Source organism: Sus scrofa, chromosome 8 (genome assembly GCF_000003025.6).
Source record: "Sus scrofa isolate TJ Tabasco breed Duroc chromosome 8, Sscrofa11.1, whole genome shotgun sequence".
NCBI lineage: Eukaryota > Metazoa > Chordata > Mammalia > Artiodactyla > Suidae > Sus > Sus scrofa.
The window spans coordinates 50367825-50382526 of NC_010450.4; the positions used below are offsets into that span (position 1 = coordinate 50367825).

The 14702-nt window shown below is 34.2% G+C and overlaps 1 protein-coding gene across 4 annotated transcripts in view; it reads right to left on the reverse strand.

Annotated features, from left to right (window-relative positions):
- FSTL5 (follistatin like 5) overlaps window positions 1-14702 on the reverse strand; it is a 788662-nt gene that overhangs the window by 103553 nt on the left and 670407 nt on the right. For 2 of the 4 annotated variants that reach the window (XM_021101308.1, XM_021101307.1), the window contains exon 11: window positions 5252-5278. The exons of the other annotated variants lie outside the window; for them this stretch is intronic. In XM_021101308.1, the coding sequence (XP_020956967.1) occupies window positions 5252-5278 (27 nt within the window). The remainder of the gene's footprint in view (window positions 1-5251; window positions 5279-14702) is intronic. 4 annotated transcript variants of the gene reach the window in all.

The following is a 14702-nucleotide window of genomic DNA, read 5'->3' on the forward strand; positions in this document are numbered from 1 at the left end:
ATCTATTTGATCATAATTATGACTTTCTTGGTATTTATATATAGTGTAATTACTTCTAACTAATAATGTATATACATTTTAAGGGAGCCCAGATTATTTTGACACATCTTATTATTGTTTTATGAATATTTTACAGTACTCATATCTTAATACATGCAATCTTTATCAGTTAATTATGTATTTTAATTCCAGATAGTCCAACATTCAGATGAGATGTTCCTGAACAGTTGCAGGAGTGGCAGGAACTAAATCCAAGTTATATTTTTCATAAAATAAAATTTATAGTTGTCAGATATTATTTATAACTATGTGCATACAGAAGTATAAGTTCCATACCCAAAGGATAAAACTTACAATAATCAGTTTGTATGCAAAATAATGGATTTGTATCAGGTTCCATATAAACATTAACAGAAGGTGATGTGTGCTATGTATCAGTTACTAGCAAGCTTTTGGTTGTTCAAATTTCTGAGTGTAAGTGAATTGTAATGTGGTGTCTGATTTTCAGTTGTGTCAGTTATTCTGCTGGATGATTACTACAAAGCTTGTAACATTTTGTAATGAATGTGACCCTACCCTCCTGCTGCTGCCCAATTCTGCTCTACACTCAGCAATTTGAATGTGATTGAACCTGACAACAGCTATGCTAGGTCCAGACTGTTTGCCAAGTTTCTTGAAGTATTTCCTATCCTTACTTCTATACCTTTATTATGTTATTTTATCATATTCTGTTCACAGCACGGTCAGTGGGATTCCACTGTAATTTTGCACTGATTAAATTTCTAAGCTGTATTTTCCTCTAAACCCCACTAAATCCATCCAAATCACTTTCTAAACTGAAAGTCTGTTTTCTTGCTTTTTAAAATGAGTTACATATCAGGAGTTTCCGTCGTGGCTCAGTGGAAACGAATCCTGGCCTCGCTCAACAGGTTAAGGATCTGGCATTGCCTTGAGCTGTGGTGTAGGTCGCAGATGCAGCTCAGATCTGGCGTTGCTGTGGCCATGGTGTAGGCCAGTGGCTGCAGCTCCAATTTGACCCTTAGCCTGGGAACTTACATATGCCGTGAGTGCAGCTTAAAAATAAATAAATAAACAAACAAAAATTTAAAAATTAAAAAATAAAATGAGTTATACATCAGCATTTTTTACAAAGTATAAACTACTTTCCAGGTTACAAGCTATTGAGAAAGTACAGATAACAGCATGCAAGATTTTGTTTGCTTTGCATTTTATTATTTTTAGAAGGAATAAAATGCCTTAGTGTTTATAAAAGAGTAATGCCCACAAAGTACCATGTACAAGTGTTAAATAATGTACCATGCTAAATAATAATACAAAATGAACAGCTGTGTGAACTATCTGTGGGTTCTTTTCTTCCCCACCTACACGAGGTAAATTTTGCCATTTATTTGCTTGCTAGCCATATTTTGTTCATCAATTATTATTTCAGTTTTAGCTGAAAAATACATAATCTGAATATATGATGCAAATGTGTGTCACTTCATACTGCTATCATGTTATACATTTATATATTTATTTTGAATAAAACAGGTCCAGAATTATGTGAATCTGACATTGGAGATGTTGGTAACTTAAAACACATGCTGATTTTCACTTTGGGGTGTTTATTGGCGTTATCTGTATAGGAAGTAATAGCATATCTGTGTATGTTCATTGTAACTATTAAGTTTTCATGACCTAATATATATTTTTTTCTTTTTGGTATGGGAGACTATAACAAAGAATGACAAACTCCATTCTCTGGATTCTGAAAGCTCAGAGGTAAATCTCAGCTGCAGAACTTACAGTTGTATTGTGGGGAATTTATTCAGCCTGTGTGGTAATTTCTCCATCTCAGACTGGGGGATAATAATCAGATTTATACAGCTATCATAGAAGTAAATGAGGAGTTCCTTAATAGCCTAGTAGTTAAGGATCCAGTGTTATCACTGCTTTTATGCAGGTTCAATCCCTGGTCTGGGAACTTCTGCATGTCATGGATATGGCCAAAAAAAAAAGAAGTAAATGAGACAGAGAAAGGAAAACATGTGATGCAGTGAGCGGCACATAGTAAGAGTTAAAGAAATGGTAAATGTCATTATTTTATGGTTAACATCTCTTTCAAACATCAGTTGAAAAAAAATGGTATCTCACCAGAATGTGATTACTGTCTTCATGGTTTCCTCAAATCTATATTGTGAGATATATTAATAATACAATTCAGCTCCTATGAGGCCGAATTCTATGCATGCATGAGCCTGCTAAAAAAGCAACTTGCTTTTCTAGTAGAGCAGTTCTCAAAGGTGATTCTTTTTTGGGGGGGTGGGGAGGGGGGAGGCTTACAGAGTCAAAACTATATTCAGAATAATGCTAAAGTATCATTTGCCTTTTTCTCTCTTCTCACAAATTAGATGCTTCCAAATCTAGAGTATGGTTCTCGACAGGCTACATGACATATATTATGAGTCAAATCACAATAATTCAATGCAGAAGCAGATAAAGGACTCTGACATCTTTGATTCAGCCAGATGTTTAAAAGATTTGCAAAATGTTAAACTGGGGGTCTACTAATTTTTTTGCTATTATAATTTTACAAGTAATGTGTTGTATATGGCTACATATAATGAGTTTACTGTGAATATTTTTAAGAAATTAGTTTTTTCTGTTTTAATTTCTACTATGGTAAACTTATAGAAATATAGAAATAACCCACATAAACAAAATCTCTCTGAGTTGTCAATAATTTTGAAAAGGCTTCTGAGTCCCCAAAAGTCTGATAATTGTGCAGGTTTAAATTCCAATTCTTTCCTCTGTAATGCTTTGTATTGCAGTTTATTGCAAAAGCTCTCGACTTGAGTAAAAGCTTCACCACTTTAGTCACAGTAAAGATGGGAAATATGTACTGTTTTGTCTTTTTTCGTCCTCTGATCAAGACAGACACCTGCACTTTGTCTTTGCCAGGTTGATTGTTAATCTAACAAGATAGAGTAGCACAAGAAGGTGATCCATAATTTGTTTGTTCCTTGTAAGCTTTTTTTGCTGCTTTGTTTTTCTTTCTATACAGAGAGGACATAAGCAAGATTATTACTTGCACTCTCTTAAGAGAGAAGTATTTCCCAGAGGGTTTTTTTCAATCAATACTGCACCTTTAAATACATGAAATGGGCAGATAAAAAAACAGATGAAATCCACATTCCTGTCTTAATACTTTGAGGAGAACTGATCAAGAATAATAGTGAATCGTGATAATTATGTATTATATATATATAATTCTATAATTTATATTAACAATAAAATTTGGTTAATGTATGATTGTTGGATGAATATGTGAGTCAATAACGAAAAATATTTTGTGCTGATGTTTGCCTTTCTCTGACTTAAATTGCCATTACTGTAGCATTTAAATTATGATCAATAGCAAATTATAATCCTACAATGCAGTGATTTGGTAACCAATCAAAGATAATTCAGTAAGTTTGGTGTTAAAGTCAGTCCTTCATTTGTTAATATATTATTCTGTCCCTTTAAGTGACCTTAAATTTACTTATTTTATTAGTGTAGAAGAAATATGTATATATTGCTAAAGAAAAATATATGCGAAAATAGATGGTCTACATTGCATATCTCACCTTGAATAACTCAACAGGGATAGATTTTTGGCTCATAAATATTCCAAATTTTTGTATCTCTGTCTTTGGAACTAAAAACCTTTTCATATGTAGAGCAACACCTACCATCACACCTCAGTGAGATCTTTATGTTCAACTAAAATAAGCCTGACTTACTCTTTCATTCTTGCTAGAAGGTTTTTGGGGAGTGATTGTGCCAAACTTAATCCAGGAAGTGGGTGGTGTCTGAACACTCTATGTTGGAGTGAGATAATCTAAACCAGTCCGTTTGAGTCAGAATGTAATTTCCTGAACTTCCAAAGATAGGTTGATAAAACTGAATTCTAATCTACATGATTAATTTCACATATAGTGATTAACATAGCAAATGTCATAACATATGAGTATTTGTTTTCTATGTAATTAATATTAGGTGAAATCACATTTATAATTATACATATGTGAAAATATGCATGTGTGTATTCATATATGCATACATATATATGTATGTGTATATATTTGTACATATGCAAATGGATATCTTGTCAAATTCCTTTTTTGATTTGAAAATATTTTTATGAGGTAATTTAAAGCACTGGGAATGCTGTCAACATTCGTCTTAACACAGAAGGTAGGGGACTTTCTAATGAAAATATCAACAGCTTAAACACTCTACATTGACATCAGGTACAGCCATTGGAAGGTGGGATCTGCCTCACAGAGAGCTATAACTCTTATCTAAGTGTCATGAATATAGAAGCCTTACTTCCTGAAAACGCTCCTCTTTCATTTTAAATATTTCTCCAAAATTACTGTGAAACAATTCTAGAATCTCTTGAAGCCCATGAGGCATGGTCATCTCAGGTAGCAATGACACTACTTCATGTAGGAGTTATAACAGAAAAGGAAGCTTTGATGAATGGATCATGAAGCCAATCATTCTTACCATTGCTCACCAGTAGTGTTATGACTACTTATCCATAATTTTCTTCTAAAAATTTAACTAAAGCACTTGGGATATTTGAATACCTGATCAAACACATTTTTCCTGGCCTTTGTCAATAATTAAGAAAAACAATACCAATACTAAATGACTGTGGCTACCATTTATTGAGTGTAGCCTATATTTAAGGAGTTTATAATAACCCTACTGAGAATTGATAACTCTCCTTATTTTTGAAATGAGGAAATTAAGACATAAAGAGACCCTGGGTTACATCATGGTGCAATCTGGATTCGAATACATGTCCTTCAAATTTATAGGTAATTTTCTTAAATAATTTATCATATTGCCTTCATAAGACAATTTTTTTATAATTTTCCTTTTTCTAATCTATATCAAGATTTAGTAAACTGTTTAAAGATTTTGACTTTCATTTATTTGATTAATTTAAATGTTATACTCTTAAAAACATTTCAATCTATTATAATGTTACTTCCTGATCATATATCAATAACAAATAAAGCTGATAAGGAGTGATAAATATTTTTAATTGTAGCAGGTTTACAGAAGACTATTGATTGGTGATTTAAAAAATATTGAGTCAAAATAAAAATGGATAAGGCAATTATTAGAACTGATAGTCAAAAATCTTAAAATTAAGCGAAATAATCACAATATAAATAGTAATGGAATTTAGTACCTTCTTCTCTCCATAATATGTTAGCTACTGCAGCATGTTAAAAGGAAAAAGGAGAAAAAAAAATGAGTAAAGAGAGATTCAATTGCACAGTAATATAAATAATTATTAAAGAGGTCACAATCTCTAGAATAGACATGCACATAAAAAGTGTTGGTGAATTCAAAAAACTACTTTATACTAATAAAATAGTAAAATACTGGGAGTAGATAACAATGTTTTGTTCATGTCCTGAAATAGCCAATTCTTTGGAATCAGATATTTTTAATGAAACATTTTATAAATCACTGTAAAGAATGAGACATTTAAGTTTATTAAAATATATCTTTAGAACATGCATTGGTGGTTAAAATTACTTGTTTATTGGTAGCATAGCTATAAGCTACTAATTGAAAAGCTATATTTCTAAAATTCTCAACAATCATAATAAGTAATATTTATACATAATATGCTATAGTATTCCTGAGCAAGAATAGTTCTTATAAATGCAGAATTTTGAACTCAGATATAGCTTCTTTTTAAGTAGTATATATTTTCACTTTTTAAGCCAGATGGAAAAAGTATACCTAAATATATATTTTGTTTATTTCAATGCACAATAATGGTTCATATTTATTTATTTCTTGGTATTCCTTCTATGGCACAGTGGGTTAAGAATCCAACTGCAGCAGTTTGGGTCACTGTGGAGTTGAGGGTAGGATCCCAGGCCCGGCACAATCAGTTAAAGGATCCAGTGTTGACACAGCTGTGTCATAGGTCGCAGCAACAGCTTGGATTAAATCCCTGGCCCAAGAATTTCCATATGCCGCAGATGCAGCCATAAAAATAAGATAAAAGTTAAAAAATAAAAAATATTTCTGGACAATAGTTTTATTATTATATAGGGACTAAATGAATAGATAATTAAAATATTAAGAGAGAAATAAAAATGCTAACTAGAAATATTCTCAACAAAATATCTGCCTCATTTACCAATTCAAATTTATCCAGTTCTCTAAACTGTCTTTTTCCTTACCGAAGTATAGTTGATTTATACTACTATACTAGCTTCAGGTGTACTTATATACTTCCAAAACAAAATAATATTCATGAAAAAAAAATGTAACTAATGGAAAAGCTCTTAAACATCTAATAACCCTCTGTATATTTTAACCATATTAAACATAATCACTTTTTAAAAAATTAGACCCTGACCTTCAGCACAGCAGAATGAAAACTGGTGTCCAGTGATCCAAGCTGGAGGCTGAAGGTCAGTCATGCAGTTTTCAGCAACAACTATATTTCTTAAAAAATAATTTTTTTGTGAGTTCCTCCAATGGCTCAGTGGAAACAAATCTGACTAGTATCCATGAAGATGCAGGTTTGATCCCTGGCCTCACTCAGTGGGTTAATGATCTGGCATTTCTGTGGCTGTGGCATAGGCCAGCAGCTACAGCTCTGATTTGACCCCTAGCCTGGGAACTTCCATATGTCACAAGTGCAGCCCCCCAAAAATAAAAAATAAAAATAAAAAATTTTTTGTAAAGTAAGAAATTTTTGAGATGCTTGCCTTTTTTTTTTTTTTTTTTTTTTCCTTTTTTTGGCTTTTAGGGTCACACCCATGGCATATGGAAGTTCCCAGGCTAGGGATCAAATCAGAGCTTCAGCTGCTGGCCTATACCACAACCATGGTGACACCAGATCCGAGCCACATCTGCAAACTATGCCACAGCTCACGCCAATGTCAGCTCCTTAACTCACTGAGCGAAGCCAAGGATCGAACTCTCAACCTCATGGTTACTAGTCAGATTCATTTCTGCTGTGCCACAATGGGAACTCTTTTTTTTTTTTTTTCTGATTCTTGGTATTTTTAATTCTTTAGGTATATTTCTTCAAACACGCACCCACGATGCATGGATACCTTCAGCACATTTTGTGCTACTGTTCTTATTGCCTACCTTGTGCTTGGAATGAATACAAAAAGTACAGATTCTCTTTGCAAAGAGAGGATATACCCCTGGGAAGAGAGCAAACCACGCTAACAAATAATGATGACCCTGTGATTAGTGCAATCCAAGAAACATACCAGGTTCACTGGCAAGGGACAGGATAGAACAGTCACCTTGGAGGGGTAGAGGTTGGGCAGTGAAGGAACAACTTAATCAGGCTGGCGGTACTCAGGAAAAATAATGTCGCCCAAGTCTACAAGAGGGATGATGGGTACAGACAGGTTCCAGAGGTTCAAGGTAAACCAATAGGACACAAACTTATCCATGGCTTTACTGCAATGTAAAATTCTTTTTGAAGATCACATATGTCTTATAATGAACATGGGTTTTAATGGAACAGATGCCTGGATGTCAGTAACAGAAACTTAGATAAACACCCTTTTAATAAACTACCTTATTTTGTAAATTAGGGACATGTTATTATATTTAAATAGTGGATTTCATATTAAATATGCTATCTATGTGAAAATACATGTGGAGGGTGAATATTATATAAGAAAAGGAATAAAATAGTTAACTATGGAGCAGCAAGCTATTTTCCTTCACTACCAATGTGTAAACTGCTTGGGTTTTTTTTGTTTTGTTTTGTTTTTTTTTTTTTTTTTTTTTTTTGGTCTTTTTGCCATTTCTTGGGCTGCTCCCGCGGCATATGGAGGTTTCCGGGCTAGGGGTCAAATCTGAGCTGTAGCCACCGGCCTACGCCAGAACCACAGCAACTCGGGATCCGAGCCACGTCTGCAACCTACACCACAGCTCACGGCAACGCCGGATCCTTAACCCACTGAGCAAGGGCAGGGTCTGAACCCACAACCTCATGGTTCCTAGTCGGATTCGTTAACCACTGCACCACGACGGGAACTCCTGGATTTTAAACTAAATAAGTTTTTTGCTCATCTTTGTCTTTGTCTAAAAGTATAAGGTTTGCACCAGAGCAAAACATTTTTAAATAAGCTGCATTTATGTTAGGGCAACATTTTAGCTAGATGTCTTATTGACCATTTCTCCATTTGGATTTTTTTAAAAAATGACTTAACTTCAGAGGGCAAATGCGAAAGGGCAACGTTAAAAGGAAACATAGATACAAATTTAATGTATCTAAAAACTGTGGGGTTAGTGTCATGGTAGTTGAAATTTCTTTGAATGTACATATGGAGAAGGAAATGAGACATTTAAAACATACTATTTTGGGGCTGGGAAGCTATGTAAGATATGCCAAGTACACTGCCAAATTCAAAGCCACTTGTAAGGGAGATTGTCACTCTTTTAGCACAGATTGACGATAATTCTCCCGTGAACACAGACTCCCAATCTAGTGTCTAGCATTAGCTGATTATGCTATAGGGCCAAGCTTACGCTAAGGCATGAATCCAGGAACTAGCCACAACTCCATGGTTTAAATCTGTGAAGTGATGAAATGGGATGATGAGATTCTTTTGGGGAGTAACTTGAATCAAGAAATCATGTTAGAAAATGAAGAGCCTAGATAGCAATAGGCACCATGACGTAGAGTTAGCGTTATGATCATTTGTGACAATGCAGATTGGGATTCAAGTTGTGAAAGGGAGAAAGGCTATGCAACCTGTATAGAGAAGCAAGACTCAGCCATCTGACTTTGTAAAGTTGGCCTCTGAGTCTGAATGCAGATCCATTTCTGACTACTTCATGTTGCCAATTTAATGTTCACTTCGATCTTTAAAATAACCTGTGTGTAATCAAATAGAGAGAGCCTTCTCCGGGAAGCCAAATGAGTCAGACTGAAACCTAGATGATGCAAGAATTATTCACATGTCAGAGATTTAAGCCATCACACACACACAAAAATGATAATGGTACACACCTTTCCTTCCAATGCCAAACCAAGTAAGCATACTATCTGCATTGGTTGTAACATGATGTATAAGGAAGTATCTCAAATTTAGTGGCTTAAAGCAGTGGAAAACATTTATGTTTTCCTAGAGGTGGCTTGATGGGACTGGGGGCTCTGGCTTGGAGTTTCTCATGAGGCTTCAGTCATGGGTAGGTTTGACGTGGTCTGAGAGGTCTACATCCACACTGTTTCACTTATATGACTGGCAATTTGATGACAGCTGTTGGGAGGGGGTCTCAGTTTATTGATGGAACTCTCCTCAAGGCTGCTTAACTGTCCCCCATGCTGGCAGTTCTTTTCCCAAAATGAGTGGTCCTAGAGAGCGAGGCAGAGCAATAATACTCTTCGTGAACTGGCTTTAGAGGCCCTATACCTTAATCTTTACACTATACCTACTATACTTACCTACTATACTTTACCTACTATACTTTACACCTGATAGAGACCTGGCTTATTTCAGTGTGGGAAGAGAATACAAGGGTGAGTATACCAGAAAAGGAGGGTCATTGGAACCAAGCAGACCCTACAACGTTAGCATAACAGACTCCCTCCTAAGCAAACATTGAGGACATCTTTCTAACATCCTCTTGGCTAGACTGCCAAGACCCAAGCTTTCCTTAATATACAAATGCTAAGCCAACCACTGTCAGTAAGTGACCTGACTTGGATAATTCTTCACACCAATGATTGGCTGTAGTTTTGTATCATAAAAAATAAGCAGTTACATTATTAAACAATTGTGGTTAATTAGCTGTACATATATAAGAGAAAAGCTTTGCTTTCTAATTCACTTATACATCTTATATTTTAACTATATGGCAAGAAAAGTTACTTCATCTTTTGCTTTAACTTCCTCATGCAGAGGTTATACCACAAGGTTAAAAGACTAAAATGATTATACCATGTTTTAAGTAGTACTTGGCACATACTGCTATACATATATATGTGTACATGTGTGTATCTATGTATATAACATATATATATGTATGTGTATATATATATATTTATATATCTCCTAAGTAGATTTCAAGATCATCATACCTAAATAAATTAAATTAATAGAAATGTTGCCAAAACAAAATACACATAAAAGTATATTCTATCCTATTATTAGGGCTAGCAGAGGATTCTCCTTACTATTATTTAAGAGAACAGAATAATTACAAAAATAGAAGGCTACTTGAATATTAATTATCTTATGTGCACAGAAAAAACTAAAGCATAGACTTTAAAGCTGTTCCAATGAAACTTAATTTTTATGAGGACCATTTCTAGCATTATTTTATTACTCCTCTCATATTCTGAACTCTTCACTACATAATATGCATTCAAATATGCATACCTAAAATATTTATATTACATATATATTTATATTACATACATATTATGTATTTATAATATATTTATATTTAAATACAGTTTAAAATAAAAGATATCCATTTTTGAAGCAAATTGACTACTTAAAAAATTATCATTTAGATAAATGAAGACTTTTAGATAACTATTATGTGAGGGAAAATACAAATTACAATAAAAATATAAATGAATAACTATCATCATACTTAAGATTTCCTGGGTAAATGCATAGTTTGTAATTTGATTACACTTGATTATCTTTTTTTTTTTTTTTTTTGCTTTTTTGGGGCCACACCCATGGCATATGAAATTTCCCAGGCTAGGAGTCAAATTGTAAATTGGAGTTGCAGCTGCCAGTTTACACCACAGCCACAGCAACACAGGGTCCCAGCTGTGTCTGCAAACTACACCACAGCTCACCGCAATGCCAGATCCTTAACCCACTGAACGAGGCCAGAGATCAAACCCACATCCTCATGGATACTAATCAGGATCATTAATTGCTGAGCCATGAAGGGAACCCCTATATTTGCTTATCTTTAAAGACGTTATAAAACAGATGAGTATCAGAGTGATAAAAGACAGACTAATAGGATGATCACTGAAGTAGGCCATAAATTTAGCATTGGAAAGTTCTCATCATCACAAGATTAAAAATCTACATTGCACTTTTTACACTGTGAGAGAAACTGTTCATACAGAAAATGACATAATGTCTCATACAACAAGCTAATTATAAGTTAACAGAGGTTAACTACTTCTTAGAACAAATTTCTAAAATAACTGCATGAATCATAACAGAAAGCCAGACAGTATGAGGATTTTTTGTGGATTCAACAAGAGAAAAATTTTAAATTGTTTAGAACAGTTCCTGCAATATGGTGTATGGAGTGACTGGCCAACAGGACCTCCTTTACAGCACAGGGAACTCTACCCAATATTCTGTGATAATCTATGTGGGAAAAGAATCTGAAAGAGAATGGATATGTGTACATGTATGACTGAACCACTTTACTGTACAGCAGAAATGATCACAATGTTGTAAAGCAACTATACTTCAATAAAACTTTAAAAAATGAAAAAAAGAACAGTACCTGGAATACATGCACACACATGTATGCATACACACAACATATATGTGTATTTTTTAAAAACAAAAATGTATTTTTGCTAAACATAAAGAGAAACATATCTTCCAAGATAAAAAAAAAAATTTATATTATGGCACAAATATGAAGGAACTTGCAACGATAATATGGTTTATATATCTTGTTTTTCAAAGAAGAGAATTAGTATAATGTTTGAGTGTACATAGTGTGGAGGAACAGATATTTAACATGTCCCTTCAGACATTCTTTGTCAAATATTAAAAGCTTTATTAGCAGGCCAATGGCAAGTTCTATAGTGAAATCAGCTTGTCTTTTTAAATTGGTTCAAGTATTTACATTCTGTTGATTAAAGTGAATTCCACATTGCTTTTGCTTTGCTTTTAGATTCAATAGTTCTAGTCTTGGCACTGTTAAACAACAATGTAAAACCTGATATTCTCAATCTGATAAATCCCCACCCTAAAGCAATGACGTCACAGGTAGTATTAAAAGGATGACTAACCTTAGATGTGAAATTTTCTTCCCCAAAGTATTTTAAATATGCCTTAGTTCTTGTACAGTTTTATGACAGAGAAGCCAGATATGTGTTACACAGTAGGAATTTGGATGTAAAAGTATTAATTGGATAAATAAACTAATAATGACTTTTATAAAGGAATTTCAGCTTAATCATAGAAAGCTTGAGATCTTAAATTACAAAACATCCTGATGGCCCCAAGATGAGATTATTGTACATGGCATATTCAACATGTTCATTGGGTCATTTGTTGAATAGGATTATGTGCACTGGCTAGATATCTCTTACTAATTTTATTCTGGGATAGTTTTCCTTCTTTCTGACTTAATTCAGAAAGTAATATTTACTCAAAAAATATGTCTCCTTATTTTGCTTACATTTGTGGAGAAGGAATCCTGCTCAAGATGATATTATAAACTCTATTTTTTCTGTATTCAACTTTTAACAGCATTATCACTTTTCTAGTCTATGTTTTCATAAAATTTTTGATGGATATACTCCTCATTATAAGAATTCAACTGTTTTAAAAATATTATTTAGATGAGCCAAGTGAAACTCTTTGTGTTTTAATTTGCAAATTACATGACTGATAAGGAATTAATATCCAACATATATAAACAGCACATACAATTCCACATCAGGAAAACAAACAACTGGTTTAAAAAAATGGGCAGAAGAACTGAACTGACATTTTTCCCAAGTGGAAATACAGATAGCCAAATGGGTACACAAAAAGATGCCCAACATTGATAATCATCAGGGAAATGCAGGTCAAAACCAAAATAAGACATCATTGCACATCTGTCAGAAAGGCTGTCTTTGAAAAGTAAACAAAGAACCAATGTTTAGAGGGTGTAGAGAAAAGAGAACCCTGTATACTCTGGGGGGGTTCTCAATAAACTAAAAGTAGAAATCCCATATGATTAGCAATCCCACTCCTGGGCATCTATCCGAAGAAAATAAAACACTAATTTGAAATGATATATGCACCCCAATGTTCAGAGCAGCATCATTTACAATAGCCAAGATATGGAAGTAATAACTTAAGTGTACATCAACAGATGAATAAAAAAAGATGTGGTATATATATATAAAATGGAATACTATTTAGCCATTAAAGAATGAAATTTTGCCATTTGCAACAACATAAATGCACTTGGAGGGCATTATGTAGTAGGGAATAACAAATCTGACTCCAGATTAGATGTTTCTTGTACATTCACCTTTGTATAGCTTATAGTACTCATAATGGCCCATCTCAGGGAACCCTTCCCTTATGCTTGATTGTTAAACTAAAATAACTATTCAGCTCACAGAGAATATTCTGACCCAGTTTACATGGAAGTTAACATATCCTCTCTGAAACCTGGAGATATTTGAGCAGCTATGACCTCTATTACCTGTTTTACAAAATTGTTGTTTTTCCATTAACAAATGCGGCACTGAACCTCTGAATACATATTTCCATATAAGATCCAGGACTGTAATTGTGTAATTCTAGATGTGGAAAGAAGCAACAAGAGGAGATATTTTCCTGGACCATATGAGACTAGTTACAGAGGTGGTCCAGAGATTTATAGCTACTGTTAATAAGGCCTAGTCCAATAATAGCACACTGAGTGGCCTGACAATGAAATCTTCGCCAGATATGGGAATGAGCATTCTTAGCACCATGGGATAACATGGTCAGGAAATGCCCCCCAAAACCATGGTAAACTTTATGGCATTGAAGGGGCCCTACCAATTAAAAACTGTCATTTGCCATCTGCTCTTCAAGGATTAGGTCAATAACCACTGCAGTAGTTGACCTTCAACATCCCCTGAAGGGAATTCAGGGTGGACATCAGGAGTGAGGCACTCTATGCTCTGGGAAAACCTGACAGAACTGGCTCTCAGATTGTTAGTTATTTTCAGAAGATATTACGAGCCCAGATTCTTGCATCTTCTCCTATCTAGGAAAGTTCTAAAATCAATGATGACATCTGCTTTGGCTCTTGATGAAAGATATGCATCTGAAAGTAAAAATGGAGTAGCTGTGTCGGACTCAGAGCCACCCACCACACTCAAAGCAGTGTCTTCTGGTAAAACTGAGCAGGACCTTGTGGGTAACTCTGTCAAGTTAATGATTAACCTCCTTATCTGAACTTTTATTCCTTTTCTTGTCCATACTTGTTCTACTCAAGATTGAGGAGTATCAGAGAAAAGGGGGAATAGTTCCTACTGTGGCTCACCAGGTTAATCTCTACAATATTTTTTTAAAGAAAGAAAATAGGGGAGGCATTGACTGGGTGTTGGATTTGGCATATGCACACTGTTGTATATGGAATGGATGGTCAACAGAGACCTGCTGTGAACTCTGTTCGATATTCTGTGATAAACTATATGGGAAAATAATCTGAAAAAGAAGGGATATGTGTGTGTGTATAACTTAATCACTGTTGTACACACAACAGTGTAAATCAACTGTACTTTCACAAAATTTTAAAAAATTAGAAAAAGCAAAATAAAACAAGCATGTGTTAAAAAATTCAAGAGGGTAATCAAAAAGTCTGGAGTAAAATAATAATGCTGTAAACACAAATTAATAAGCAGAGCATCCACTTTTTAAAATAGCCAA